A 27,906-nucleotide genomic window follows, 5' to 3' on the forward strand; every position below is an offset into this window, starting at 1 on the left:
GCACCAGAGTTGGTACAGTTAGATGATCTTAAAGGGCTTTTCCAGCTGAAACAATTCCATGAGGAAAGAGTGGAGAGACCTCTGCAAAGGCTTTTGGGCCTGAGAAGGTTACAAGCCCTGCTTGTAGGTCTTTACCATAGAGTTACCTGAGCTGTCTGTGTGCTGCTTTATAGCCTGCTCTGCCCTGCTCAAGTGCAGCCTTCTCTTCCCAGTGCTTCAGCAAAGGGAGCTCCTCCAGCTCCATTTTTAAGCAGGAGCAGAGAGAACTGAAGTAGCACAGCCCCCACCTTCAGAGAGACCTCCCTCACAATGGGGCTCCTGCTGCCATTGACCATCACTGCCTTCCTTTCCTTACTTTGAGAGATGAAGTCACCAGCTCCAGTCATGCTGGACCCAGGGCGGGCAGACACCCCACAGTTCCTGTGCTGCCCTCCCTCATCCCTCTCACGCCTGCCCTTGTGTCACAGCAGCCTCCATTGGCTCCAGACCTCTGTCTCCAGGGCCTGGAGCTGGGGATCACGTAATGGCTCTGGGTAATCACTTGCTGTTGGCTGTTTCCTGGGAGGAAAGGAAAGGCAGGAAGGAAAAACAACAACTGGTCAGAAGTTCCACTCATGCCAAAAAATTCACATTCCTGCCCCCACCTCCCCCCTCCAAAAAAAAAGAAGAAAGGAAATAAAAGGGAAGCATGAATCAGAAGAGCTGGTTTTGTCCAGGGAGAGAGTCTGCCAGGCAATAGGGCACTGACCTCTGCAACAGGGCCTTTTGGTGTCTGCTGGGGGACAGTTGGGTCTCAACAGCTGCTAAGTGAGGATGTGATAATATCCTGGATTGGTTTACAGCTGCATCAGGGATGCCCTTGGGGCTGAAGGCCACTGTGTAGCTCTTGTACCACCTTAGTGCTGCTGGGCCTTGGTCCCTGAATGGCAGACAAGAGAGCAAGGCTGGGCTTCATTAAGGAGTTAGGGAGTGGAGGTGATAAATGCCAGAGGGTTGCTGTGTCTTTGGCATTTTAAGTTGGCCCAAGTGAGAGGCATGGCTGGATCTAGCCTTCTTCTGTGGAGCATCAGTCAAGCTGAGTGTCCCTGGACTGGGGGTATCTCCAAACACCTCTGAGGGGAGACAGCAGCACAGCTCTGCTCAGCCTGCCCTCCAGCTTTGTGACTTGTGGCACCCCTGTCCCCAGGCAGAGAGAACCTCCCAGGAGCATCCGACCGGTGATGGGAGCGAGAGGAGAACGATAGCAAGGAAAAGGAAGCAGAAGCCTCCTGCCAGCGCTGCAGCCCAGGTGAGAACTGGGATCATCCGGGGAGCAAGGAAGCCTCAGGTATTGCCCTGAGCTCGGTGGAGGGAAGGAAGGTTGGAGGGATGCAGGAAAGGAGGGAAGGAGGGGTGCAGGGAAAGGAGGGATGCAGGGAGGGAGAGGGATGCTGGGAAGGAGGGAAGGATGCAGGGATAGAGGAATGCAGGAAGGAGGGATGCAGGGAAGGAGGAAAGAGTGCAGGGAAGGATAGAGAGACGCAGGAATGAATGGAGGGATGGAAGGAGGGAAGGTTGCGGAGATGGATGCGGGGCTGGCAGGGGGCCGGCCGCAGCCCCACGCCGCTCCATGTGGGCTCGGCCTCACGTGACCCCGCAGGCCACGCCCCCCACGCCGCTCAACCCGCGCTGCGCGGGGGCGGGGCCAGGCGTGACGCCACGCGCGGCTGACCAATGAGGGCGCCGCACGGCGCGCTGGGCAGGGCCGCCATTGGCGGGCGGTGATGTCAGGGCGGCGCGGGGCAGCCCGCAGCGGGTCCGGCGGGGCAGAGCGAGCGGAGCGGGAGGCTCTGCGGTGCCCAGCGGTGAGGTCCTCGGCGAACCGGGGGGCGGGTGGCCGCTGCGGTGGGGCCCACGGTCTGCGGCAGGGGCAGCGAGGGGGCCCGCGACAGCCCTGTTCCGCAGAGAGCGAACAGGCAGGCCGGGCCGGCGGCCGGAGCAGCTCCGGTGTATTCGGGACAGTGCTTCCCGGTGGGCGCTGGTGCCTCCGGTGGAGCTGGGCTGGGCTTCGGCTGAGTCCGCTTTAGAGGTTGGGGCTTAGGGGGCTGCGGGCCGCTCGCTTTCCTCCGCGCTCGCTTCCGCCACGTTCGGGGCTCTGCGAGCGCTGCGGCACCTCCAGCGCTGCGGCAGGCGGGGATGGAGCGGAGCCCCGGGGCCGCGCGCTGTCCGCACGCCTGCTCCGGTTCGGCGAGGGGCTCACGGCGGGCAGCACTCGCTGCCGAGGTTGTGGCCGGTGGCTCCATGCGGGACTTCGGCCTCCGGGCTGGGCACCCTTGTTGCGCGGCTTGGCGATACCCCCCGGGAGAGACTCCCATGGGGGAGACCTGCGGAGGGACCTCCGAGGTCTCTTCTGGGGAAGGGGCAGAAGAGAGCTGATCTTCTCCTCGTCTCCCCTGACACAGCCACCCTGAAATGTGGAGGAAGGGGCAAAGAAGGCTGGAAGAGTGAAGGGCTAGGAGGGCTAAAAGCTGTAGCCTGAAGGTTGTACCTTCAGCGTAGGTTGGAGGAGAAGGTTGTGGAATGAATGAGCCCTTGTCCTGCCTGCCACGAGACCCAGCAGGATATCTCTTTCCTTCTCGTGTTCCAGGTGAAAGAGGAGTTCTCAGAGAGTGACTGAGGCTGTCCAAATGCCAGCTCCCACCCTCCAGCCTGCTCAGCTCACTAAGAAACCCTAACCAGGAGCTTGCTGTTGCTTTAAATAAGGACGCTGGCTGCGTTGTGCTGGAAGGTGAGAAATTCTTCCTGCAAGAGGAGGAGGGCAGTGACACTTGGAGATCGTGGTGCTGCTGCTGACTGCTTTGGCAGAGAGCACAAGCCAGGCTGAAACAGAGCAAAACCCCCCAGGAGCCTTCAGACTCAAATGCCACTGGAGAAAGTGACAAAGCCCTGGTGGTGAGGAGAGCTGTTCTGGGTTGCAGCATCTCCCAGAGCCAGCCCCTCTTGTATCCACTCTCTGCTTTCTCAGCTCTTTAAGCTCCTGTGTTACTTACTTCCATCTGCTCTTCTCTCTGCCTTGTGTGTCCCCCCACAGCAGTGGTGCTGCTGGAAGAAGACCTGGAGAGAGAGAGGCACTGAAGTGTCCCAAGTCAAAGAGGAGAAGCTTGGAGCCTGTCGCTTGGCTGCTGCACCCCACGGTGCTGGGGAGGAGGAGGACTAGAGGGAATTTGCTGTAGTCCCCAGCTCCTGCAGTGTTCCCTGCTAGCTCCCTGGTTGGTGTCCTCCATTCCTGGACGTTGCTTGATGGGGATCTCTGCTGCAGGAGCAGTCTCTGCGCTCCAGGGCAGGCGAGCAGGGGTAAGAGAGGTTGGCTCTAGATGCTGGAAAGGCCATTTGTATAAGCTCCTGGAAGATCATCTCTCCTGCAACAGCTGCTGGCTGTAGGCCCAGCGAGCCAAGGGTGAGGAGAGCCTCGGTGCAGCATGTCTGCCAAGCCGGAGCAGAAGGAGCCCCTGCAGGCCAACGGGGCCGCGCCGCCCGCCCTGCCCCCGGAGCGCCTGGCCGGGCCGGAGCGGGGGCCGCCGGCGGAGCCCTCCGCGTTCCTGGCGGCTGCCGGGGCTGGGGTGGAGGTGGTGGTGCTGGAGTCCCGTGCCAACGCCAAGGGGGTGCGGGAGGAAGATGCCCTGCTGGAAAACGGCAGCCAGAGCAACGAGAGCGACGACACCAGCACGGACCGGGGCCCTGAGCCCCCCTCGCCCCTCAAGGAGACCTCCTTCTCCATCGGACTGCAAGTCCTCTTCCCCTTCCTCCTGGCAGGTTTTGGGACAGTTGCTGCTGGCATGGTGCTGGACATTGTGCAGGTAGGATGGACGCTGGCCTGGCGTGGCACTGGGCTCTGAAGCCTGTCTCTGCAGGCCGTGACTTGACCCCTAGCCAGGGAGGACTTCAGTGCCAAGGCTGGTTCAGCAGACAGAGTGAGGGAAGGAGGCCAATTACCCTGCATGCTGGTTGGGCTAGGGGGAGACAGGAGGGGACCTTGGTGATATCTGGAGTGAGAGGCTGTGGGGCACCTCTGTGCTGCAGCTGCCCTGCTCTGGCTCATGGGAAGAGGCTGAGAGGCTGTGGGGCACCTCTGCACTGCAACTGCCCTGCTCTGGCTCATGGGAGGAGGCTGTGGGGCACCTCTGTGCTGCAGCTGCCCTGCTCTGGCTCATGGGAGGAGGCTGAGAGGCTGTGGGGCACCTCTGCCCTGCTCTGGCTCATGGGAAGAGGCTGAGAGGCTGTGGGGCACCTCTGCCCTGCTCTGGCTCATGGGAAGAGGCTGAGAGGCTGTGGGGCACCCCTGCCCTGCTCTGGCTCATGGGAGGAGGTAGCAGCTGGAAGCTCTGTCTGGAGACTGAGCCCACTCCATGTGTTATGGCTGGAAATAGTGTTCCCTGATGGTGGCTGTAGGCCTCCCAGCTCCACAGGTTCTCCATGAGCTCTCCAGGTCCTGCATCCCTTTCCTTCCTTCTCTGCTGCATGCCAGGCTCGTGCCACCCAGGTTAATAAGTCACTTATCACACTCTGGGTGGGAGGCCTGCCTGGTGGCTTGCTCTGAAGGTTAAAGGCTGCTTGAGTGGCCTCTGTGCTGCCTTCTGGGGCTCTTGAGGTAGCCAGGGGCAGCTGGGCTGCCAGAGCTGTTCCTCCTGAGGGCTGCTGTGTGGAGTGGAGGTGATCCTTAGCAAAGACCAGCTGTTAGCCCTGGGTGAAAGCTGCTGTGCCAGCAGGCACCTGCCCTCAGTAGGTGTCTCATGGCAGGTGGCACTGTGGGAACCCAGCAGCTGTGCAGCTTGGTTAGCTCCTTGGAGGCAAATGTGACTTTGTGGCTGTCTCCCCAGGCTCTGGGTCCCAGCCTTGGGTGCCTCTGGCAGCAGCTCAGCTGCTTAACCTTTGCTCTGAAAGGCAGGTTGAGCTGAATTTACTGATGCTGAGCCCAACATGGTCCCTGAGGTGCCCAACTCTGTCCTCCATGCAGTGCAGGTCTGTGAAGTTGTTTGGCAGGAGGAGGAGGAGGAGGCAGCAGCCATTTTGGAGCTGTGGTCAACCAAAAATGCTCTGCTGGAAGCTCCTCTGTTTGCTTAAGGGGAAATAAACAACCCCTGGCAGTGCTGGCATAGACAGACTCAGCTGCCAGGCACTTGTGTGGCTGGCAGTGAGGATCATCTCTGCCCAGCTGTGTGCCAGGAGGGCACCCCAGGCTCTTGGGGGTGGCCCAGCAGACTCTCCCCTTGCTCCCTCGGCCCCGCTGGCTCTTTCCCTGCGTGCCTGAGCACTGTGCTCATCCTTGGGGCTTTCTCTTGAGGCAACCTGTTGAAAGAGCTGAAAACAGGAAAGGCTCCTGCTCTAAAGTGGCCTGGGAGAGGTTTACTGGAATCATGCTCTGGGGGAAGAGAGCCATTCCAGGCACGCTTCCCCTCGCTGAGGTCCCTGCGAGCTCCTGCCTGGCTTTTCCGGCTCTTCCCCGGAGCCAGCGGCTGGAGCCCGGAGCCTTTTCCTGGAGAAGGACCAACCTCTGTGGGCAGGGAGGAGTGGGGCAGGGCTGGGATCCTGCAGCACAGTCCTGGGGTTGTGTTTTTTCTCTCCTGGCCATCAGGGAGAGAGCTTTGTCATGCCTGTGTCCCACAGCAGCTCAGCGCGGGGCCCTGCGGCTTGTCCTGCCGGCTCCGCTGGCCCTGGGATTAAAGGAGGCATCGGAATGCCATGGGGTGGAGAGGGGGGATGGGAAGCCTGTGGGCTCTGCTTGCTTGCCTGCAGTGTCTGGGGAGCTGATCCTGGTAAATGGCTTCCCAGAGCCCTGGGGGGGAGAAGGGAAGCCTGTGGAGAGGGTCAGCGGGGCCCTGGGGCTTTGGCTGCAGCCCTGGGGAGGGCTCCATGCACACTTTCCTCTGTTTGGGGCAAATGGATTAATCAGCCAGCTGTAATTGGCCTCCCCACTGTGACCACAGGCAGCCCTGGCCTTTGGCCATGGTGGCCCATTAATGTCTCCCTAATTTGCCCCTTGGGGAGAATTTGCCTCTGCTCCCGGTGGGATTGGAGGGACCTCGGGGCCAGGTGACAGGAGAGCAGGGCAGCTGCACTCCAGGGCTGTTGGCACAGTTCCCTCTCCCAGCACAGCCCTGGTTGTTGTGTTCCAGACTCCTCTGCTCTCTGGAGACTTGTCTGCTGTGGGTGGGATGGGATGGGATGGGAGGTGGTTCCCAGGGAGTAGGGACTCTGCTCACAGAATCAGAATGGCTCAGGTTGGAAGGGACCTCAGAGATCATCTCCTCCAACCCCCTGCCATGGGCAGGGACACCTCTCAGCTAGACTCAGCTGCTCAAGGCCTCATCCAAGCTGGCCTTGAACACCTCCCTGGGCATCTACACCCTCCCTGGGCAGCCTGTGCCAGAGTCTCTCCCCCCTCGTACTGAAGAACTTCTTCCTGAGCTCCAGCCTAACCCTTCTCTCCCTCAGCTCCAAACTCTTTCCCCCCTGTCCTGTTGCTGGACACCCTTGGGAATCACAGAATGGTTTGGGTTGGAAGGCAGCTCCAAAGGTCACCAAGTCCAATTCCCTGCAGTGAGCAGGGACCTTCCCCACCAGATCAGGCTGCTCAGAGCCTTGGTCAGGTTGCTCCTTTCCCCTTCTTGGCCACCTCTGGCGTTAGCAGCCCTCTGGAATGGGTCTTGGCTGGCACTGCCAGCACTGGAGCTGTGGCTTTCCTGTGAAGGCCACTTGTGCTTTGACATTTTGGAGGGAGAGGGCTGGGGGAATGCAGGGTGGGAAGCAGCCTCACCAGGAGAGTCCCAGCTCTGCCCTGCAGCACGTCCCTCCCCTCTGAGCTGGCATGAATCACCTCCCTGCCAGGATGGGAGCAAAAGCATGCAGTTACTCATGCTTCCTGCAAGCCTCCCCTTCACACATGGGGACTGAAAGTGACAGCAACTGGGAGGCAGCTGGCAGCCCTGAAATAGCTGCTGTCTGCAGGTGCACAGCCTCTGAAAGGCAGCAAGCCTGCTGGGTGCTGCAAACCACCACCCAGGGCCTGGTGAGGCTCCCAGAACCTCTCTGGCAGGCCAGGGTCTGATCTTGTCCTGCTGCCTGGGGGAGAGCAGGGCCTGCTGGCTCTGCTGTCTGGGTGGGTTTCTGTTCCAAGGCTTAGCAGAAAATGAAGCTAGAAGTAGTTCAGCCTAGATTGGTGATAGTCTCTCTGCTCCCCTTCCCCAGAGGGCAGGGAGGAGGTGCTGCAGATGGAACAGCCTCTCCCTGCAGTTCTCTACTGGAGCTCTGCTGAAAGCCAGCCAGGGCCCCCCCTTGCTCCCCAGTGCAGTGTTGTTCCCCTTGGTGTGGAGCAAACTGGAGGATCCTGGAGGATCTTGTGTGCTGTGTCAGCCTCATTCCTCCCCCCTGGGAGCAGCTCCTTGCTGTGCTGCTCAACAGGCTGCCAGAGGAGGAGGGGGAGAAAGGATTTGCACAGCTCAATATCCTGGGCTGAAATTCCCCTCTGCTCTTCTCTTTCCCTTCTGTTGTGCTCCCCAAACAGCCTGGCTCTGCTTCTCCCCAGGGAGGCAGGTTGTGGGCACAGGACTCTGCAGGGAGCTCTCTGCTCTTCAGGACCTCCTCACTGCCCCTAGCCCAGTGTTGTATAACCTCTCAGATTAAGACAGCTGGCAGGAGCCCATGGGTCCTGCTCTCTGCAGTCAGCAAGCTGCTGAGCTCTGCAGAAATCTCCTTGTTTTCCTTCCCTGAGGATGGCTTTCAGGCCTGGCTCCAGGAACACCCCTCTCCTGCTCAGGGAGCTGCTGCAGCAGGCTCCAGCTGCAGCAGGCTCCAGCCACAGCCCTTCTGGCACCAGCCTGCAGTGCCAGGACCTCCTTTGGAGATGGGTTTACAAAGCCAGGCTGGGGACAAGGTGGGGGAAAGCTGTGAGCTTGCTCTAGCTGTGGCCTGATCCTGCTTCTGTGATCCTCTGGAGGCAGGGCCAGGAAAGTTTTGCCCAGCCCTTGCAGGCTGTGGGCTGACTCAGGAGGATGTTCTTCTCCTGCAGTGACTCTGCTGGCAGCCAGCTTGTGCTGCTGGGAAGTGGGAGCCTGTCACTTGCTGACCGAGTTCTGGGTAGCCCAAAGGGGAGTTGTAGCAAAGCATTCACTGCTACAAGCAGCAGCAGCAAGAAGAAATCAGAATTGCCTGCCTAAAGATAGCCCAAGGAGGGCCAAGCTCATCCCCTCCTAGCTGTGACCTTAAAGGGCCTTTGCTGTGAGGGTGCTGAGACCCTGGGAGAGGTTGCCCAGGGGAGTGAGAGGAAGTGACCTGCAGTTGAGCCAGGGGAGGCTTAGGATGGATGTAAGGGAAAACTTCTTGACTGCAAGGCTGGTCAGGGGTTGGCAGAGGCTGCCCAGGGAGGTGGTGGTGGAGTCCCCACCCCTGGAGGTGCCCCAGCAAGGTGTGGCCATGGCACCTGGGGCCAGGGCTCGTGGTGGGCTTGGGTTGATGGTTGGACTGGCCTGCAGCAGGAACAGTGTGGCCAGCAGGAGCAGGGAGGTCATTCTGCCCTGTGCTCAGCACTGCTCAGGCCACACCTTGAGTCCTGTGTCCAGTTCTGGGCTCCTCAGTTCAAGAAGGACATTGAGAGACTTGAAGGTGTCCAGAGAAGGGCAACAAAGCTGGGGAGGGGTCTGGAGCACAGCCCTGGGAGGAGAGGCTGAGGGAGCTGGGGTTGCTTAGCCTGCAGAAGAGGAGGCTCAGGGGAGACCTTCTTGCTGTCTACAATTCCCTGAAGGGAGGTTGTAGCCAGGTGGGGGTTGGTCTCTTCTCTCAAGCACCCAGCACCAGAACAAGAGGACACAGTCTCAAGCTGTGCCAGGGGAGGTTTAGGCTGGAGGGGAGGAGAAAATTCTTCCCAGAGAGAGTTGTTGGCTGTTGGAATGTGCTGCCCAGGGAGGTGGTGGAGTCCCCATCCCTGGAGGTGTTGCAGAGGGGATTGGATGTGGCACTTGGTGCCATGGTTTAGCCATGAGCTCTGTGGTGCCAGCTTGGACTTGATGATCCTTGAGGTCTCCTCCAACCTTGGTGATTCTGTGATACTGTGAGCTGAGTGATCTCAGAGGCCTCTTCCAAGCAAAACAACTCCATGGCTCTATCTGAGCAGTGGAGGTGCCAGGCAGGGGGGGCACACAGCTCCCCAGGGGGGTGAAGGGCAGCAGGGGGCTCGGTGTGTTCGGCAGGCTCGGGGCGCGGCGCTGCCTCGCTCCACGATGCTTTCGTAAGGCCTGCGTGTGGGGAAGGGCTCTCAGCTGAGCCTGACCTGCCTCCAGCACTCAGCCCTGCCAAAAACTGCAAGCATTGGGCAAAGTTTCTTCATCTTCCCCTGCTTTGGCCTCTGAGGCTGCAAACATGCCGTCAGGGCTGGTCTTTGGGGGATCTGGAGCCGCGCGGTGCGGGGTGGGAGCCGGCCTGGCAGCTCGGCAGGGGCCCCTGGGGGCTGCTCCACCAGCACCAGGAGCAGGGCACAGTCCAGAGGGGGGCACCTGGGGGGGTGCAGGGCCACGTGTGGGCAGTGCCAGCCTGCAAGGGTAGAACAATAAGAGACACTTCATGGAATGGGTTGGGATGGGAGGGACCTCGAAGGTCATCCAGTGCTAGCCCCCTGCCATGGGCAGGGGCAGCTCCCACCAGCCCAGGCTGCTCAGGGCCTCATCCAGCCTGACTCTGAACACCTCCAGGGAGGGAGCACCTTGAGACTCCCAGAGCCATGTGTGCTCCCCCCCCCAGACCCCACAGAGTGAGTTGGGTTGGAAGGGAACTTAAAGCTCACCCAGCTCCAGCCCCCCTGTCATGGGCAGGGACAGCTCCCACCAGCACAGGCTGCTCAGGGCCTCATCCAGCCTGGCTCTGAACACCTCCAGGGAGGGAACATCCACAGCCTCCCTGAGCAACCTGTGCCAGTGTCTCCCCACCCTCACTGGGAAGAATTTCTTCCTCTTCTTCAGTCTCCTCTCTCCCAGCTCAAAGCTGTTGTCTCTCAGCCTGGCACTACAAGCCCTTCTCAGAAGTCCCTCCCCAGCTGCCTTGTAGCCCCCCAGAGCCAAAGCAAAGGTTTCTAGCAGCCAGGGTTGCTGTTAATGGTCTCTCTTGCTTCCAATCTTGCAGCACTGGGATGTCTTCAAGTATGTGACAGAGGTTTTTATCTTGGTGCCTGCACTGCTGGGCCTGAAGGGGAACCTGGAGATGACTCTGGCCTCTCGCCTGTCGACAGCTGTGAGTATCCAGGGAGCTTGGGGAAGGGATGGGAAGGTCTCTGGGGGTGTGTGTGGTGGCTGGGTGGACAAAAACCTCTCAGGCAGTGACTACAGAAAGCAGAGCCTGGAGTTTAGGATGCTGGGAAGGTGCCTTCATGCCACTGGACTGATCAGGTGTGAAGGTTTAATCAGCCTGAAGCTTTGCTGCCAGTTCGCTTCCTTGTGGTGGCTGCTCCTGGGCCTGGAGGCAGGGGGTGTGAGCTGGCAGTGGCAGCTGAGCATCTGGAGTGCTTGGATCCAGTTGTCTTGGTGAGGAAGCTGGGTGCAGACATAGCATCAAAGCAGGCTGCAGCAGGCCAGGCTCTGCAAGGCTGGGAGAGGAGAGAGCCTGGAGAGAACTCTCCAGCAAAGGCTGACATGGAGAGGACCTTGCAGGTGGTTTGACAGCCTCTTGAAGCTGCTGGAGAGGCAGGGCTGGGCTTTTCCCTTGCTGGGGCTCAGGCCCATTGCTGGGAGACAGTGAGCTCCCTGTGTGGGATGGAGGCAGGCTCTGGCAGCTCCTCAGAGCACTGGGTGAGGGCAGCTGGCAGTGAGGTGCTTTGTGTTTCTGTGACACAGCAGCCTGGCTCTGCAGCTGGGCAGCACTGGAGAGGGACTGAAATCCCCTCCTGACAGGGACAGTAATGCTCCTTCCTTCTGCAGAGCAGCTCCTGCTTGAGCATGGCAGCAGTGACTGCCTGCTGCTTCTGTTCCCCAGGCTGGGAGCCTGCATGGCTTGGGATCTTGCATCCTGGAGGTGTTGGCTGCCTTCTGCCAAGCTCCTGACTGTGCTGTGAGCTGCTGGAAGGGAGCCCTTGCAGCAAGCAGCCTGGGCTTGGCCTCTGCAGTGCGAAGGAGCTGGTGTGCCTTGGCCCAAGAGAGCTCCTTGGGAGGTGCTCTCTGAGGTGGAGGGCTGGAGGCCTGCCTGGCTGGTGGCAGCCAGCAGGGAGCTGCCTCTGAGCATGGTCCTCTCCTCTCAGCCTTCCCCTTGCTGGGTGCTGCAGAGGAAAGCAGAGTGTGGAAGAGCTCTCTGGAGGTCTGCTCCTCTGAGCCCTCTCTTGTTCTTCCTTCTTGAGCAGTGGGGTGATGCCAGCTGTGACTTTTTGCTCCTCAGTAGCTTCTTGTTGGCCTCTGAAGCCCAAAGTGTTCTGGAGAATTCCTGGATGGCAGCAGAGCCAACATTTTGTGCTGCTCATCAGTGGCAGCTCCTCTTGTCCCCTGTGCCCACCCAAAGGGGTGCTGCTGCCCCCCACCAGTGGAGCACCACACTCTGGAGAGCCTGAGGTTGCTCCTGGGGAACAGGAAGGCAGAGAGCATTTCCCTGGGGTAGCCTTGTCTTGGCCCCTGCACTCCAGGGCCTGCCTGCTGGCTCCTGCTGGGATTCAGCAAGGAGCAGGGTGCTGAGCTGCCTGGGGGTGGCTGTGCCAGCAGCACCTGGCAAGAGCTGGGCTGTGGCTGCTTCCCCTCTGTGCTGGACAGAGCTGCTGGGAGGCTTCACACTGCCCTTGGCCCAGCTGTGGCAGGACTTGCAGGGACAGAGGCTGAGCTTTGTTTGCCCCTTGGTTCTGGGAAACAAATTGCTTTGTTTTATTTGCTCTGCACTGCTGGGGTCATGTCAGGCTCCTTGCTGGCACAGGCCCTTCTCCCTCTTGGCCTTGGCCAGCTTGCACTTCCTGAGCATGGGCTCACCAGGGGCAGTGCTTGGCTGTCCTGGGGCAGGGGCAGCACAGCCCTTGTGGTGCTCTTGCCTTGGGGGGCTGGCAGGCAGCAGTGCTGGGGCAGGCTTGGCAGGGAAGTGAGGCTGTGCAGAGAGTCACAGGGGTGCCAAGCCCTCCCCTGTCTGCTGTGGTGGCTGCAGCAGGGTTGTGAGGAAGCTGGCTCAGAGAGCTCTGGTGCAGCCTGCCTGTGCCCAGCAGCTGATGCCCTCACTCCAGCTGGGGCTGCTGGGACCTGCTCCTGCCCCTGAGCAGAGCAAGGGGGCAATAACCTGGGGTGCCAGCAGGGCTGTGAGGAAGCTGGCTCAGAGAGCTCTGGTGCAGCTTGCCTGTGCCCAGCAGCTGCTGCTCTCACTCCAGCTGGGGCTGCTGGGGCCTGCTCCTGCCCCTGAGCAGAGCGAGGGGGCAGTCACCTGGGGTGCCAGCACCCAGCCTGTGTCCTCTGCCTGCCTGCACTCTGCCTTCATGGTGGGACAGGGTCAGCTCCTGGGCTTTCCTTTCCTCTCCCTGCCCTCTTCTTGCCTCAGCATGGGGGATCCACGTGGAGCTGTGTGGAGGGAGCTCCCCTCTGCCCCTCTGAGCTGCTCTCTCCCCAGGCAAGCAGCCTGCAGTGGCTCCTCAGGCTGTGGCTCTCTAATTAGTGCTGCATTAAGGCCCCCCCAGAAATTCCTCCCACAAATGAAGGAGCAAAACTCTCCCATTTAGTGAGAGGATTAAAACCCTGTTGCTTGGCTGTGTTAATCCCAACCTAATTGCCCTGTGGCTGGAATTTGGAGGTCAGGCTTCATATGGAGCTCAGCTGCCTGTGCTGGATGTGCTGAGTGCTGCTGCAGGCAGCTCTGTGTTTGGTTTTCCTCCATCCCTTCCTTCTCTCCAGGGGTGGGCACACCTCAGGGCTGCTTGTGAGGAGCTGGCAGCTCTCTCAGGCTCATGCAGTGAGGACTGGCTGAGCTCTGCCTGCTTGGGTTCCTCTGGAGGCCAGCAAGGAAACCTGGGAGGAAGAAACTGCTCCTGTACTGTTGTGCAGAGGCTTGGGTTTGATCCCATCAGCCAATCACTCCCAGCTTGTCCTTACCTCTTCAGCTTGGTTGAGCCTCTCCCTTGTTTCCTCTCCACTTCACTTCTAACAGCACAGGACTGGACAGCAGCTTTTCCCCCTCTGCAGATCCATCCTTCCAGCCTCCCATCAAGACCTAGGAGGTGCTAGGGGAGAGCAGAACTTGCATGCTCTGCCAGAAGCAGCAACCTGCAGGGATCCTGCTGGGCTCTGCTGCATCTTCAGAGTATCATAGAATCAGCCAGGGTTGGAAGGGACCACAAGGAGCATCTGGTTCCAACCCCCTGCCATGGGCACAAGCCCTGGGAGGAGAGGCTGAGGGAGCTGGGGTTGCTTAGCCTGGAGACGAGGAGGCTCAGGGGAGACCTTCTTGCTCTCTCCAACTCCCTGAAGGGAGGTTGGAGCCAGGTGGGGGTTGGTCTCTTCTCCCAGGCACCCAGCAGCAGAACAAGAGGACACAGTCTCAAGCTGTGCCAGGGGAGGTTTAGGCTGGAGGTGAGGAGGAAGCTCTTCCCAGCAAGAGAGATTGGCCATTGGGATGTGCTGCCCAGGGAGGTGGTGGAGTCCCCACCCTGGAGGTGCTCAGGGGGGGATTGGATGTGGCACTTGGAGCCGTGGGTTGGCTGTCAGGAGGTGCTGGGTGACAGCTTGGACTTGATGCTCTCTGAGGTCCTTTCCAACCTGCTTGAGTCTGTGACTCTGGTTCTGTCTCTTCTGGCTAGCAGCTCCCAGAGCTGTAGCAGTGCCAGCTGACCTGTGTGCCATGGCTGTTCCTGCTCCTCAGCAGGTCTCCACGTGGCACTGGCCTTGTTTGCTCAGCTTTCAAGCCCAGCAGCCTTGCTGGCTGCCAGCTCCCTCTGGCCTCGCTCCGGCCCGGCCCGGGGCAGCCCTCTTCCCGCCCTGGCTCCTGACCTGAGGGGCAGCATGACCCAGCTGGGGCTGAGCCAGCCTTGGCTTGATCCCCACAGAGGGAATTCAGTGAGCAGAGAAGCAGCAGTGCATGGCTCTGTGTGGGGCCAGAGCATCTCTGGTGGCTTTTGGAAGCTGTTTCATCCTCAGACGTAGATTCCTCTCTGCCCTCCCTTCCAAGCCTCTCTCCGGTGGGTCTGGCTCTGCTTGTGCCATCCCATTGCTGGAGCTGGGAAGGAGAGGGTGCTGAGAGAGGTCTCCATCTCTGGAGACAGTCAACACCCACCTGGACATGTTCCTGTGTGACCTTCCCGAGGTGACCCTGCCTTGGCAGCAGGGGGGTTGGGCTGGATGGGCTCCAGGGCTCCCTTCCACCACGCTGGCATTCTGGGAAGCTGGAGAGGAGTGGACTGCAAGGCCAAAGGGACTGCTGGAAGAGGCACTGTGGCTACCCAGGGGCATGCACAGCCCTGCCTGTCTCAGCCTGGCTGTCAGGGCAGAGCTGGGCACACAAACATCTCCTGTGCTCAGCTGCTCTCCTCTTAAGAGTTAAGGATTTGAGGCTGCTGCTTGCTTCTGCTCCTGGCACAGACCTGCCTAGCTGGGAGGCAGGAATCTGCCTGCTGGAGGGCACAAAGTGCTGCCAGGCTCTGCTGACACTGGGATGTCCTCTTGCAGGCTAACATTGGCCAAATGGATACACCCAAAGAGCTCTGGAAGATGATAACAGGGAACATGGCTCTGATCCAGGTAAGGAGCTGTGAAAGGAGAGCTGAGTGCAAGTGTTGGTGTTTGGTGGTGAGCCCAACTCTGACAGCTGCCAGGAGGGTGCAGTGCCTGGGCTTTGACTCTCAGCACTGCCTGCCTGAGGCCACCTCTTTGTCCCACATCCCTCTCTCCATAATGATTTGCCCTATAGGGTCAGAGCTGATGTCTCCCAGCTGGATGCTGATCCACCTGCATGAACCCCTGGGTGAGGAGGGGGTGGGGGTGGTGGTTCCCTCTTCCCTCACCAAAGGCCATTTTGCTCTCTAGGGTTTTGTCCCAACTGGGCAGAGGCCAACAGGATGGCATTCAACAAGTCCAAGTGCTGAGTGCTGCACTTTGGTCACAGCAACCCCAGGCAGTGCTGCAGGCTGGGGTCAGAGTGGCTGAGAGCAGCCAGGCAGAGAGGGACCTGGGGGTGTTGATTGACAGCCACCTAAACATGAGCCAGCAGTGTGCCCAGGGGGCCAAGAGGGCCAATGGCATCCTGGCCTGCATCAGGAGCAGTGTGGCCAGCAGGAGCAGGGAGCTCATTCTGCCCTGTGCTCAGCACTGCTCAGGCCACACCTTGAGTCCTGTGTCCAGTTCTGGGCTCCTCAGGTCAGGAAGGACATTGAGCTGCTGGAAGGTGTCCAGAGAAGGGCAACAAAGCTGGGGAGGGGTCTGGAGCACAGCCCTGGGAGGAGAGGCTGAGGGAGCTGGGGTTGCTTAGCCTGGAGAAGAGGAGGCTCAGGGGAGACCTTCTTGCTCTCTCCAACTATCTGAAGGGAGGTTGTAGCCAGGTGGGGGTTGGTCTCTTCTCCCAGGCAAGCAGCAGCAGAACAAGTGGACACAGTCTCAAGCTGTGCCAGGGGAGGTTCAGGCTGGAGGTGAGGAGAAAGTTGTTCCCAGAGAGAGTTGTTAACCACTGGAATGTGCTGCCCAGGGAGGTGGTGGAGTCCCCATCCCTGGAGGTGTTGCAGAGGGGATTGGATGTGGCACTTGGAGCCAGGGTTTAGCCATGAGGTGTTGGGTGCCAGCTTGGACTTGGTGAGCTTTGAGCTCTCTTCCAGCCTTGGTGATTCTGTGATTCTTGGTGACTGTCTAGTTGTTCTCCTCAGGTTCAGGCTACTGTGGTTGGCTTCCTGGCCTCCATTGCAGCAGTGGTGTTTGGCTGGATCCCAGATGGACACTTCAGCATCGACCATGCTGTGCTGCTCTGCGCCAGCAGCGTGGCCACGGCCTTCATCGCTTCCCTTGTGCTGGGTGAGGCACAGACCCTGCACACCCCTCCACCTGCTTCCTCCTGACCTGCTGAGCCTCCCCTTGGCCTCATCCTTGTTTCCTTCCTCTTTCTGGCTGCAGGCATGATCATGATTGGGGTCATCATTGGCTCCAGGAAGATGGGGATCAACCCTGATAACGTCGCCACCCCGATAGCCGCCAGCCTGGGGGATCTCATCACCCTGGCTCTGCTCTCAGGAATCAGCTGGGGCTTGTACAAAGAGCTGGGTGAGGAGCAGCAGGAGGCCTCCCTATCTCTATGCTCCTATGCTGCTGTGTCTCTGTCTCATCTCACCCTCTCTGCCCTCAGGGGTGGGTGGGATGCCTGGCCTGGAAGCTGTCTCAGTTAGTGAGAAGTAGTCAGAGCTGATGAGGGGAGGAGGAGGAGGATGTTCTGCTGCCTTGTAGCTGCAGCCAGCCTTGGCAGTGATCTGTATGGCTCCTTCTCACCAGCTGAAGTGCTGAGGGAGAGGTTGTCCCCTTCCATGTGCTAAGGACTCATCTGTGGCTAAAGCAGTGGGGGAAGGCAGCTGGGGATTCATCCTTTGTGCTGTCAGCACCAGCTGGGGATACTCAGTGCAGAGCTGCAGCTGGAGGCTCTAGACTTCCTCCTTCCTCTCTTCCACCTTCCTTCCCTGGCTGGGCTGCAGGGGATGTGACTCAGCCAGGTTCAGCCAGAGGTGAAGCAACCCTGGGAGATCTTGCCCAGGGGTAGGAAGTGGGAATGAGGAGTGGAAATCAAAGAGCTCTCAGCTGGATCTGTTGATAAAGCCCCAGTGTGAGCACCTGGGGAGGAGGAGGTGCCATGCTGTCCTGCTTGCAGCTGGAGTGAAGTTAATCTTCTTCCTAGGAGCTGTGCTTGGAGCTGGGAGGTTGGAGTTGTTGCTGAGCAGTGTTTATTCCAGAGCAGGGCTTCCCAGCTCCTCACACTGCCCTGCCAGCAGCAGGGGACACAGCCAGGAGAGCTGACCCAAACCAGCCAAAGGGGGATGGCTAGAACCTGGGGGGAGCTGGCCAGGGGACAGTGTGGCTCAGGGGCTGCTTGGCCATTGGGCAGTCAGCAGTTGTGTTCTGCATCACTTTTTGTTTGTTTCCCCTTCCTTTTCTGTCCTGTTAAGCTGCCTTTACCTCAACCCACAAGTGTCACCCTCTTCTGTCCTCACCAGCAGCCTTTACCTCAACCCCCAAGCTTTACCTGCCTCTTTTCCTCCCCCATCCCACTCTGTGGGGAGCAGCTGGCTAGGGTTGAAACGTGGCACATGCCCTGCAGAGCTCCAGGCTCCTTTTTGCCTGCCCTTGCTGGAGCTTCTGACTGCAGGCAGGCAGGCTTGGGGAGCTCAGCTGGTGTGGCAGCTCAGCTCAGCACAGCAGGATGTGTCCTTGAGCTGTTGCTTCTGCTTCTTTCCTCCTCAGAGAGCAGAGCCTATGTGAACCCTCTGGTGTGTGCCTTCTTCATAGCTCTGCTGCCCATCTGGATCATCATTGCCAAGAAGAATGCAGCAACCAGGGAGGTGCTGTACTCTGGCTGGGAGCCAGTCATCATTGCCATGGCTATCAGCAGGTAGGAAGAGCTCCTCCCCTTTCCCCCAGCCCTTTCCCCCAGCCCTCTCAACCTCTGGTGTCCTTGGAACAAGAGGGAACCAAAGCTGAAAGCTCTGCTGTTGGCACAGCAGCCTGCAGGCCGCTGTGTGGCTCCTAGATGAAAGCCTGGGGGTGTAGGTCCTGAGGCACAGGAGGGATTAAGAACCTGGCTGCTGCAATCCAGGCCCTTAGCAGTGTCCCAGGGAGGCTCTGGCATGGCCAGGGAGTAAACACAGATCCTGTTCAGCAGCTCCCCAGGAGCTGGCAGTGCCCTCATGCAGCCCAGAAGGCAGCAGGGCTGCACCCAGAGGAGTGTGGGCAGCAGGGCAGGAGAGGGGATTCTGCCCCTTGATTCTGCTCTGCTGAGACCCAGCCCCAAATGCTGTGTCCAGTTCTGGTGTCCCCAGCATGAGAAGGACACAGAGCTGTGGGGTGAGTCCAGAGGAGGCCACAAAGATAACCCAAGGGCTGGAGCAGCTCTGCTGGCAGGGAGCTGGGGGTGTGCAGCCTGGGGAAGAGAAGACTCTGGGGGGACCTGAGAGCTGCCTGCCAATATCTGAGGGGATCCTCCAGGAAGGCTGGAGAAGGACTCCTGGGTGATGGTGTAGCTGTAACCTGTAGGGGCTCTGATGTTTTCTGGCAGCAGTGAGAAAGGATCCTGCTCAGGCTGTCTTCTGTCATCAAATGTTGAGGCTTAAAACCATCTCCACCAAGCACAGCCATAAACACTTCTGTTAGTAGGTGTCTGTCACCCTTGGGTGCAGCAGAGAGAGCCCTCAGGGCCCTGGGTTGTGTATTTGCTGATGAGCTTCCAGCCCTGACCTCTTCCCCCCTCCCTCTGCAGCGTTGGGGGCTTAATCCTGGACAGAACAGTCTCAGATCCAAACTTTGCTGGCATGGCTGTCTTCACTCCAGTCATCAATGGTGAGTTCCTTTCCCCTCTGCTGCTGCAGCCTTGGCAAGCAGTGGGATTATTCCCTGGGCCTTGTTTCAGGCAGCTTAAGCAAGGAGATTCAATCCCCCTGGACTGCCAGGGAGAGGTGGTGGCTGGAGCCCAGCTCTGCAGCAGGGTGGCTCCCTCTGGTGCCAGCCCAGCACAGGAGGGTGACTGCCCTGGCAGGCTACAAACTCCATTTTCCAGGGGCCCACCAAAACCTCTCTTCACCTCCTGGTGGAAGACTCCAAGTTTTCACAATGTTTGCCTTGAGGCACCTGGCAGCAGAAAGGTTTGGCTGGGCTGGAGGACCTCTGCAGGTCCCTTCCAAGCCAGAGCATGCTGTGATGGGGCTCTAAGCACCCTGATCTAGTTGGGAATGTCTCTGCTGACCTCTGAAGGTCCCTTCCAACCCAACCCACTCTGTGATGGGGCTCTGAGCACCCTGATCTAGGTGGGAATGTCTCTGCTGAGCTCTGCAGGTCCCTTCCAAGCCAACCCCTTTTGTGCTAAGGTTTGGATTTGCATCTCAGAGCCAGCAAATGGAATTGCCTCTGGTCTGAAGCTTTTACCTCCTTGCTGCCTGCCTGATCAGCCTGGGAAATGGATTGATTGGGGCTTTCTTTGCAACAAATTGAGTTACAAAGTGAGGACCTCAGAGCTGCTTTCCAGTACCTGAAGGGGTCCTACAGGAAGGCTGCAGAGAGACTCTTCATGAGGGTGTCTAGAGACAGGGCAAGGAGGAAGGGTTTGAAGCTGAGGGTGAGCAGGGTTAGAGTGGAGGTGAGGAAGAAGTTCTTCAGTGTGAGGATGGGGAGAGCCTGGCACAGGCTGCCCAGGGTGGCTGTGGCTGCCTCCTGCCTGGGGGTGCTCAAGGCCAGGCTGGCTGAGGCCTTGAGCAGCTGAGTGTAGCTGAGAGGTGTCCCTGGGCATGGAGGGGAGCTTGGAGCAGATGAGCTCTGAGCTCCCTTCCAGCCTGAGCCATTCTGTGAGCTGTGAGGCAGTGCAGCTCATGCTGGAGGCTTCCACACTTTCATTCTGCCTCATGCCAAAGTAACCCAACCCTAAAACAAGAACTAGGAGTTTAAAAGAGGGAAACAAAAAGAGATGAATCAGCCACCAAAAGTGACAGAGGAAGCCTAAATGTCACTGCTTCCAGGGCTGCAGGAGTAAAGCTGCAGTCTGGCCTAAGGGTGGGGGTTGGGCTCTTCTCCCAGCACCAGAACAAGAGGACACAGTCTCAAGCTGTGCCAGGGGAGGTTCAGGCTGGAGGTGAGGAAGAAGTTCTTCCCAGAAAGAGAGGTTGGCCACTGGGATGTGCTGCCCATGGGGGTGGTGGAGTCCCCATCCCTGGAGGTGAGGCCCTTGGTGCCATGGTTGAGTTGATTGGATGATGCTGGGTGATAGGTTGATGACTTGATGGTCTCTGAGGTCTCTTCCAGCCTGGTTGATTCTGTATGCTGAAGCCATAGGACAGAACTTGGTTTGCTCTCAGGTTTTTACATCCTACAAAAGTGGATTTCAGATCAAAAATAGACTTGGCCTGCATTGCAGCACTGACAGCTCCAGGGCTGCTGAAGAGAAAAATCCTCTGTCTCCCCCTGAGAGTGACTGAGGCCTCCCCTTGCTGCTCTCCCCCTGAGAGTGACTGAGCTCTGCCCTTGCTCCTCTCCCCCCTGAGAGTAACTGAGCCCTCCCCTTGCTCCTCTCCCCCTGAGAGTGACTGAGCTCTGCCCTTGCTCCTCTCCCCCCTGAGAGTAACTGAGCCCTCCCCTTGCTCCTCTCCCCCTGAGAGTGACTGAGCCCTGCCCTTGCTCCTCTCCCCCTGAGAGTGACTGAGCCCTGCCCTTGCTCCTCTCCCCCTGAGAGTGACTGAGCCCTCCCCTTGCTCCTCTCCCCCTGAGAGTGACTGAGCCTTCCCCTTGCTCCTCTAATCCTCTGAGAGTGACTGAGCCCTGCCCTTGCTCCTCTCCCCCCTGAAAGTGAGCCCTCCCCTTGCTCCTCTCCCCTCTGAGAGTGACTGAGCCCTGCCCTTGCTCCTCTCCCCCCTGAAAGTGAGCCCTCCCCTTGCTCCTCTCCCCCCTGAGAGTGACTGAGCCCTCCCCTTGCTCCTCTCCCCTCTGAGAGTGACTGAGCCCTGCCCTTGCTCCTCTCCCCCTGAGAGTGACTGAGCCCTGCCCTTGCTCCTCTCCCCCTGAGAGTGACTGAGCCCTGCCCTTGCTCCTCTCCCCCTGAGAGTGACTGAGCCCTGCCCTTGCTCCTCTCCCCCTGAGAGTGACTGAGCCCTCCCCTTGCTCCTCTCCCCCTGAGAGTGACTGAGCCCTCCCCTTGCTCCTCTAATCCTCTGAGAGTGACTGAGCCCTCCCCTTGCTCCTCTCCCCCTGAGAGTGACTGAGGCCTGCCCTTGCTCCTCTCCCCTTGCAAGTGACTGAGCCTTCCCCTTGCTCCTCTCCCCCTTGCAAGTGGCTGAGGCCTCCCCTTCTTCTCTGCCCTCTGCAGGTGTGGGAGGCAACCTGGTGGCAGTGCAGGCCAGCCGCATCTCCACCTACCTGCACATGAGTGGGATGCCTGGAGAGAGCCCCGAGGCTGCCCCTCGCAAGTGCCCCAGCCCCTGCAGCACCTTCTTCAGCTCAGGTGGGCAGGCTGGGGTCTGCTGGGTGCTGCTGGGGTCTGCTGGGTGCTGGGATCTGCTGGGACCTGCTGGGTGCTGCCCCTGGCAGGAAATGGTGGCCAAGGTCTGCTGGGAGGCAGCTGAGGGATGTGGCTGGTCCCCTGGCTGGTCCCCTGGCTTGCCCTGCCCTCTAGAGCCAGGCCAGAAGCTGCAGCACAGGAGGCTCCACCCCAGCACCAGGAGCAACTTCCTCATTGTGAGGCTCACAGAGCCCTGGAGCAGGCTGCCCAGGGAGGTTGTGGAGTCTCCTCCTCTGGAGGCTTTCCAGCCCCATCTGCATGTGTTGCTGTGTGACCTGTGCTGGATGCTGTGGCCCAGCTCTGGCAGGGGGCTTGGACTTGATGATCTCCAGAGGTCCCTTCCAACCCCTGACACCCTGGGACCTGTGAGAGCTGCTGTGGGCAGAGCAGGGCTCTGCTGGCTGAGCACCACACGGTGCACGAGTCCCATGCCCTGGCTGCCTAGTTCTGGAAGCCCTCCACCCTCTAAATCTTTTCCAGATGGGTCCCAGATACTGCAGGCTGCCTGGAGGGGGCTGCAGGGGTGCAGCTCTGCTGGGCTGCAGGGAGCTGCTTGCTTCCAAGGGCTGTGAGCAGCTCTGGCCAGCCCACGCCCTGCATTCCAGCCCCGAGCGTGGGCAGAGGCTGCTCCTCTCCGAGCTTCCTCGAGAGCCTTGAGGCCTCCTGGCCTCTGTGCCAAGGCTGGCCCTTGGCAGGGAGGGCTGAGAGGTCTGCAGTGTGCTGGGGATCTGGTGGGGAAGTGATCACCAGGCAGGGCACAGCCAGAGCTCCCTGGGGGTGCAGTGTGGATGGTGAATCCTTGATGGCTCTGAGCACTCTCAGAGGTGGGACCTGAGGCCTTGTGGCAGCTGAGGCCTAGGAACAGCTCTGCTCTGGGGACAGGGGGAGAAATTAGGAAGAGACTCTTCCCCATGAGGGTGGTGAGAGCCTGGCACAGGCTGCCCAGGGAGGTGGTGGAAGCCTCATCCCTGGAGGTGTTTGCAGCCAGGCTGGAGGTGGCTGTGAGCAACCTGCTGTGGTGTGAGGTGTCCCTGCCCATGGCAGAGGGGTTGGAGCTGGCTGAGCCTTGAGCTCCCTTTCAGCCCTGACAATTCTGTGACAGAATTAAGCTCCCCTGCCAAGCTTGGAGCCAGGTATCCTTGGGCATTCTTCAGCCTGGATCCTCCCCCAGTGTGCTGGATCACCACAGTGCTGCTGCCCTGCCCCCTGGAGCCCAGGGGGGCTGCAGAATTCCTTCCCTTGAGCCTGAAGCCCCTCTTGGTCTCCTGACAGACGTGAACTCCCGCTCTGCTCGTGTGCTCTTCCTCCTGGTGGTGCCTGGGCACTTGGTTTTCCTCTACACCATCAGCTCCATGCAAGGTGGACACACTACACTCACCCTCATTTTTATAGTCTTCTACATGACAGCTGCTCTCCTGCAGGTAAGCTGAGGCCCCCTCGGGGGCTGGGAGCCCTCAGTGGGGGGTGAGAGGTCACCAGCTCAGCTGCAGCTGCACTGCTGAAGGCACAGGGCCATCCCCTGGCCCCCGGGGGAGGAGATTCCTCTGCTGGGCAGAGGTGTGCCAAGCAGATTGGCAAATGAGCCAGGAGCAGGCTGAGCAGAGCCTCACTCTCCTTCCCTCTGCACAAAAGGTTTTGCTTTCTCTCCTTTGTTTGGCACATCCTGAATCCCTCTCTTGTCTCTCCTAAGTCCTTCTGCTGGCAGAAGTGTTTACCTTGTGTGTGTTACCTGTCCCAGGAGGTGCCTCAGCAGTTTTCCACCTGCACTTTCCCAGGTGCTGAAGGCAAGAAAACAGGATGTGGAGTTTGCAGGGACCCCCTGTGGCTTGTCCTGCCCTTTGCCTGCCTGCCCTGCAGGGCAGAGATCTGCCAGCTGTGCAGCTGTGGGGACTCTGGGGGACATGTACAGACCACTTTACCCCTGCCCCAGAGACCCAGTGGCCCCTTGCAGGGGGCTGGCAGGGAGAGATGTTCCAGTTAGAGACTTCCCTGTTCAGCCCAGCTGCACCCCCACCCCCCCAGGCTCATCCTGCTGCTTTCAGTGCCCCCTAAAGCTGAGGCCAGGCTGAGGAAATGAGTCAGAGCATCCATCAGAGCAGGAGCAGGCTGCTGTCATCCAGGAGGCTAAACTTAGGCTGCTGGGTGCTGGGCACCCCGTGGGGGCTTCCGCTCTGCAAGGCCACCACTGCCTGCAGCCCAGCAGGGGCTGGGGACAAGGGGACTGCCATCTGCTGTGCTCCTGAGGGAGACCCTGCCAGCTCTGGAGACACCCAGGGGTGTTAGCCAAAAGGCCTGTGGCTGCTTCAACTCCTTGTCCCAGACCTAAGGCCTGGTGCAGATGGCTTCTGTCTTTAGATGGTAGAGTGGTTTAGGCTGGAGAAGCCCTTCAGGGTCATCAGGTTCAGGCTGGAGGATAGGAAGAAGCTCTTCATAGAAAGAGAGGCTGGCCCTTGGGATGTGCTGCCCAGGGAGGTGGTGGAGTCCCCATCCCCAGAGGTGTTTAGGAAGAGCCTGGATGGGCTGCTTGGTGCCATGGTTGAGTTGATCAGATGGTGCTGGGTGAGAGGTTGGACTGGATGACCTCAAAGGTCTCTTCCAGCCTGGTTAGTTCTGTTCATGAACCCAACACTGCCAAGTCTGGTGCTGAACCATGTCCCTCAGCAGCACATCTGTGCTGAAGCAGATGAGGAAGACCACCACACTCTGGCAACCAGTCTGAGCTGCTTTCATTCCTGGGAGCCAGATGTTGCTGCCCCTGCCTGAGCACCACCCCTGTGTGCCTCCCAGTCCTCTCTCTGCCCTGTGTCTCTTCAAGCTCTTCCTTGTTGGATCTGAGAACTGAGATGCCAGATGGAGGCTTTTTGGTGCTGGGTGCCAACCTTCTCCCTTCTAAGCCCAGCTGTGGTGGAGCTAAAGGAGGATGGGGCAGAGGCACAGGGAGAGAGGGGAGCTGGATGCCCAGGCCCCTGTGGAGACTCAGCAGGATCCTCTCAGTGCTGCACTCATTGCTCTGGGATGCAGCCTGCTGGAAGTGCTGTGCTCAGCAAGGGGCTTCTGACTTCCCACCCCAGCAACCTTGGCAGGAGGTTGTGTGTCTGAGCTGGACCAGGTCCTGGGTGCCAGGCTGGACTTGATGGTCTCTGAGGTCCCTTCCAGCCTTGCTGAGTCTCTGACCCTGTGGGCTTGCTGCAGCTGTGGGAAGGTTGGGGGCGCCGCGGGGAGGCTGACGTGGCTCTTCTCTTCCTGCCTCCCAGGTGCTCATTCTTCTGTACATTGCTGACTGGATGGTGCACTGGATGTGGGGCAGGGACCTGGATCCTGACAACTTCTCCATCCCATACTTGACAGCTCTGGGGGACCTGATTGGGACAGGTCTGCTGGCCCTCAGCTTCCACGTCCTGTGGCTCATCGGTGACCGGGACTCCGACGTGGGGGATTAGCTTCTCCTTGCTGCCCCTCTCTCACTCCTCCTCCTCCTCCTCCTCCTCCTCTTCCTCCCTTCATTTGGTTGGTTCTTTTCTTCCACTTCTGCTCTGCTTCCTCCTCCAACCCTGTCTCTCCTGGAGACTTCCATCCTTGGCTGCTGGATTCTCATTATTTTCAATGGGGATTTTAAGTGGTTTGTGTTTCCAGCCGAGTTTGGAGAGAGCACTGAAACCTGCTTGGGGGAAGGACAAAGCAAGCAAAAACCAAACAAAAAACCCCTAAAAAACCCAAGAAAAAAAAGTGTAAAGAGACAATCACCAAGTGCAATTTCATAGGAGTGAAGGTCTGGAGCAAGGTGGCAGTGGGAAGGTTCTGCTCATGCAGGGAGCCCACCCTGGCCCAGCCACTCGAGGTGCAGGGCTGCTCTTTCGTGCTTCCTCAGTGGTTGTAGTGCTGGAGGTGTGGGGTTCAGGGCTTTGCACCCTCTAGCAAAGTACAACCTGATGGGTTGAGGGCCTGGGGGTTCTCTCCTGTCTCCTCTGCCCTGTCACTCTCCCCTCTTCAGTTTGCTTTCCTTGTGCCTGGCCTCCGAAGCAAAGGGGGCTTGGAGCCTGGCTGTGTTGGAAGGTGGTTTGGATGTGGTGCTTGGGGGTGTGAAGCTAGTGGGGTAGGATTCTGAGTTGGCCTGGGTGATCCTGAGGGTCTCTTCCAAGCTGAGATGGTGAGGAAGGCTCCTCTGTGCTCCAACACCTGGTCCTGTGTGCCCCCAGGCCAAGTGAGTGACCCTGGCTGGGAGGATTTCAGCCCCAAATCTGGCTGGGAGCAGGGCTGGTCTCTGCTGGCAGGCTCAGGCTCCCTGCTGCCAACCACCTGGCAGCATCTCAGCCTGCAGGCTGCTTGTTCCTCCCCTCACCACCAACTGAGTCAGCTCCTGCTGCGTGCAGAGGGCCACACTCTGTGCTTTGTCTGCAGGGGCTGTGAGCTCTGCCTGGCCATGAGCTCATCCTTCTCCCTCCCAGCAGCCAGTGCTCTGCTGGAGCATCTCCTGGTGCCCTCAGGGGTGCTGTGTGCCAGGCTCCTCTCTGTGCTGCTGTGGGCACAGCTCCATTTTCATGGCAGCCTCCTCAGCTTGGTTGATTGTTCTTTCCTGGAGGAGCAGATGGGAAAAAAGAGGTCCTGGTTTGTGCTTTAAGACTCCCTCTCAGTTGCTGAGTGCTGCTGGGAAGAAGCCAGCTTGAGGCACTTCCAACTGGGGAGCATTAAGCTCTTGGTGTCTCTTTTGGAAGAGTACTTCCATGTGCAGCCACTCTCTGCAGGTCAGAGCTCTGAAGCTCTGGTTCTTGGTGCAGCTCTGTACAGGACCAGAGCAAAGGAACCCAGCCCTGGGCAGGTGTGTAAGGCATGGCCTCAGCTCCCAGCCCAGCTTCCCTGCTCTGCTGCTTGCCCCTCTGCTTTCCCTGCTGTTCAGTTCAGCCATGGCTCAGGTGCCTCCTCTGCTGCTGCTCCTGCATGCTGGAAGCACTCCTGCAGGCTGCAGCAGCCTGAAGAGAGGGAACCTGTTCTGCTGCATGGCTGAGGTGGTTAGGGATGATCCTCCTGAGGGCTGTCAGCACTCAGAGCTCTTTAGTTTTCCCACTGGGATAGAAGTCAATGCAGAGAGCTGAGTGGCCTGCTTGGCCTCATTGCCTCCTTTGACTTCTGTGTGTCTGCCACAAACCAATCCTTGTCCTCTCCTCCTGGCTTCCTGTCCCAGGCAGGCCAAGCATCTCTGCTCAGCTGGGAAGTGGTGTGATGTGGTACTGGGAACGTTGGCCTGAATCCCAGACTGGTGGGACTTGGTTGGAAGGGACCTCTGGGGATCATCCACTCCAACCCCTTGCTCCAGCAGGGCACCCACAGCAGGAGCACAATGGCCAAGGGGGGTTGGAAGCTCTCCAGAGAAGGAGACTCCACAACCTCCCTGGGCAGCCTGCTCCAGGGCTCTGCCACCCTCACACCAGAGAAGTTTCTCCTCATGTTCAGGTGGAAAACAAGGTCTAAGGCCAGGCTGGGAGATCTCTTTGTCACTGTGGACAGTGCTGGCACCAGCTGAGCTCTGCAGAGCTCTGCCCAAGTGTGGACATCAGCAGGGACTTGCTAGGAGCAGTTCCCCAGAAAACAGAGCTCATGGTCCAGGCCAAGAGCAAAGTGAGTCTGGGACTGGGCACTGTCCCAGCCCAGAGATCTGGCTGGAGAGCTCTGAAGGTGAGCGTGGGGGCAAGGCCAGGATTAGTGAGTGGGAGACCAGTTCTGGAAAGCCCTGGGAGCAGATGGATCCAAACCAAAGAGCAGCTGGGCTCTTGCCTGCTCCAGGACCTCTCTGAAGCTGCAGGAGAATCCTTTGCTGCTTTGGTGGGTGCTTGCTGAGTCCTCCTCCTGCTGAGCTGTTGGGAGTGCTGAGGCAGAGCTGGGTCCTTGCCCTGCCAGGCTGCTCCCTCCCAGCCCCTCCAAGAGCACTTCTGAGCTGCTTTTCACCTCCTCCCTTGCTGCCATCAGCCTTGCTGTCCCCTTCTCCACCTTTGCACAGCTGCTTTGTGGCAGCAGCTCTGGATCTCCTCTCCACCCTCCTGACAGCTTCTCCCAGACCTCCTTTGGCCAAAGCTCTGCTCAGAAACCAAGCCCCAACCTCCACACCCTGCTGTGCTGAGGTCTCAGCCTGGGGACTTGTGGAGCATCCTCTGCTGCTCATCTGATTTCTCTGCCTGAAGCTGAGGACCAGCTGCAGGAGTTCCTCCCCTCAGCACCTCACCTTTTCCAGGCAGGGCTGAGCCACTCTCCAGGCCTTTCAGGTGTCCCATCAGTCCCTCAGGATCAGATTCCCCAGAGGAAGAATCTTCTCACTTGTGAGCCCCTTGTGAAGGGAGGCTGAGAGCTGCCACTCTGCTGCTGGGCTCCTGGTGTCCAGACATCTCTAGGAGGCCTGAGGGGAGTGTTTGTGTGTGGGGATTAGGTCAGGGAAGGATTTCACTTCAACCTGAAGAGTAGGGATGGTCCCAAACCTTTCCCACCAGCCCCACTCTGCTGCATGCTGACCAGCCAGCTGCCTGCAAGGTGAAAACCAGATCCTGGTTTACTCTTTCTGTTTAAAGGAGCAAAACAAAACAGCAACAACCAGGGGGGGGTGGAAAAAAAAGTCAAAGACAGACTGTCTTTAATTATTTATAGTTCCTATCCCAGGCCAGAGGTCAACTGAGCTGATAAATTATATTTGGGTAAATAAAGAGGACATTTATTTAGCTGGGCTGTGCTGTC

At 59.1% G+C, this 27,906-nt stretch overlaps 1 protein-coding gene across 2 annotated transcripts; it reads left to right on the forward strand.

Moving 5' to 3' along the window:
* The first annotated feature begins 1,759 nt into the window (after positions 1-1,759).
* SLC41A1 (solute carrier family 41 member 1) lies at positions 1,760-27,890 on the forward strand. 2 transcript variants are annotated; one of them, XM_068159653.1, is made up of 12 exons: positions 1,760-1,844; positions 2,627-2,767; positions 3,071-3,836; positions 10,147-10,254; positions 14,634-14,705; positions 15,821-15,965; positions 16,065-16,211; positions 17,397-17,544; positions 18,409-18,488; positions 20,998-21,132; positions 22,462-22,610; positions 24,444-27,890. In XM_068159653.1, the coding sequence occupies exons 3-12, from the start codon at positions 3,459-3,461 to the stop codon at positions 24,627-24,629; spliced, it is 1,548 nt and encodes a 515-aa protein (XP_068015754.1). In that variant the 5' UTR covers positions 1,760-1,844; positions 2,627-2,767; positions 3,071-3,458; the 3' UTR covers positions 24,630-27,890. The 2 variants fall into 2 exon arrangements, with proteins under 2 accessions (XP_068015754.1, XP_068015755.1); XM_068159654.1 differs by having other exon boundaries at positions 17,442-17,544.
* The last annotated feature ends 16 nt before the right edge of the window (positions 27,891-27,906 follow it).

The sequence above is a fragment of the Melanerpes formicivorus genome, unplaced genomic scaffold (assembly GCF_026170545.1).
Source record: "Melanerpes formicivorus ecotype bairdi unplaced genomic scaffold, bMelFor1.0.p_v2 SCAF_46, whole genome shotgun sequence".
Taxonomy (NCBI): Eukaryota; Metazoa; Chordata; class Aves; order Piciformes; family Picidae; genus Melanerpes; species Melanerpes formicivorus.

Bases quoted from the DNA above. Each gene is read 5' to 3' on its own strand.
- SLC41A1 (XM_068159653.1), top strand. From the start codon at position 3,459: ATGTCTGCCAAGCCGGAGCAGAAGGAGCCCCTGCAGGCCAACGGGGCC. The intron at 10,255-14,633 runs GTGAGTATCCAG...GTCCTCTTGCAG, and splicing joins CCTCTCGCCTGTCGACAGCT to GCTAACATTGGCCAAATGGA. The intron at 18,489-20,997 runs GTGAGTTCCTTT...TGCCCTCTGCAG, and splicing joins CTTCACTCCAGTCATCAATG to GTGTGGGAGGCAACCTGGTG.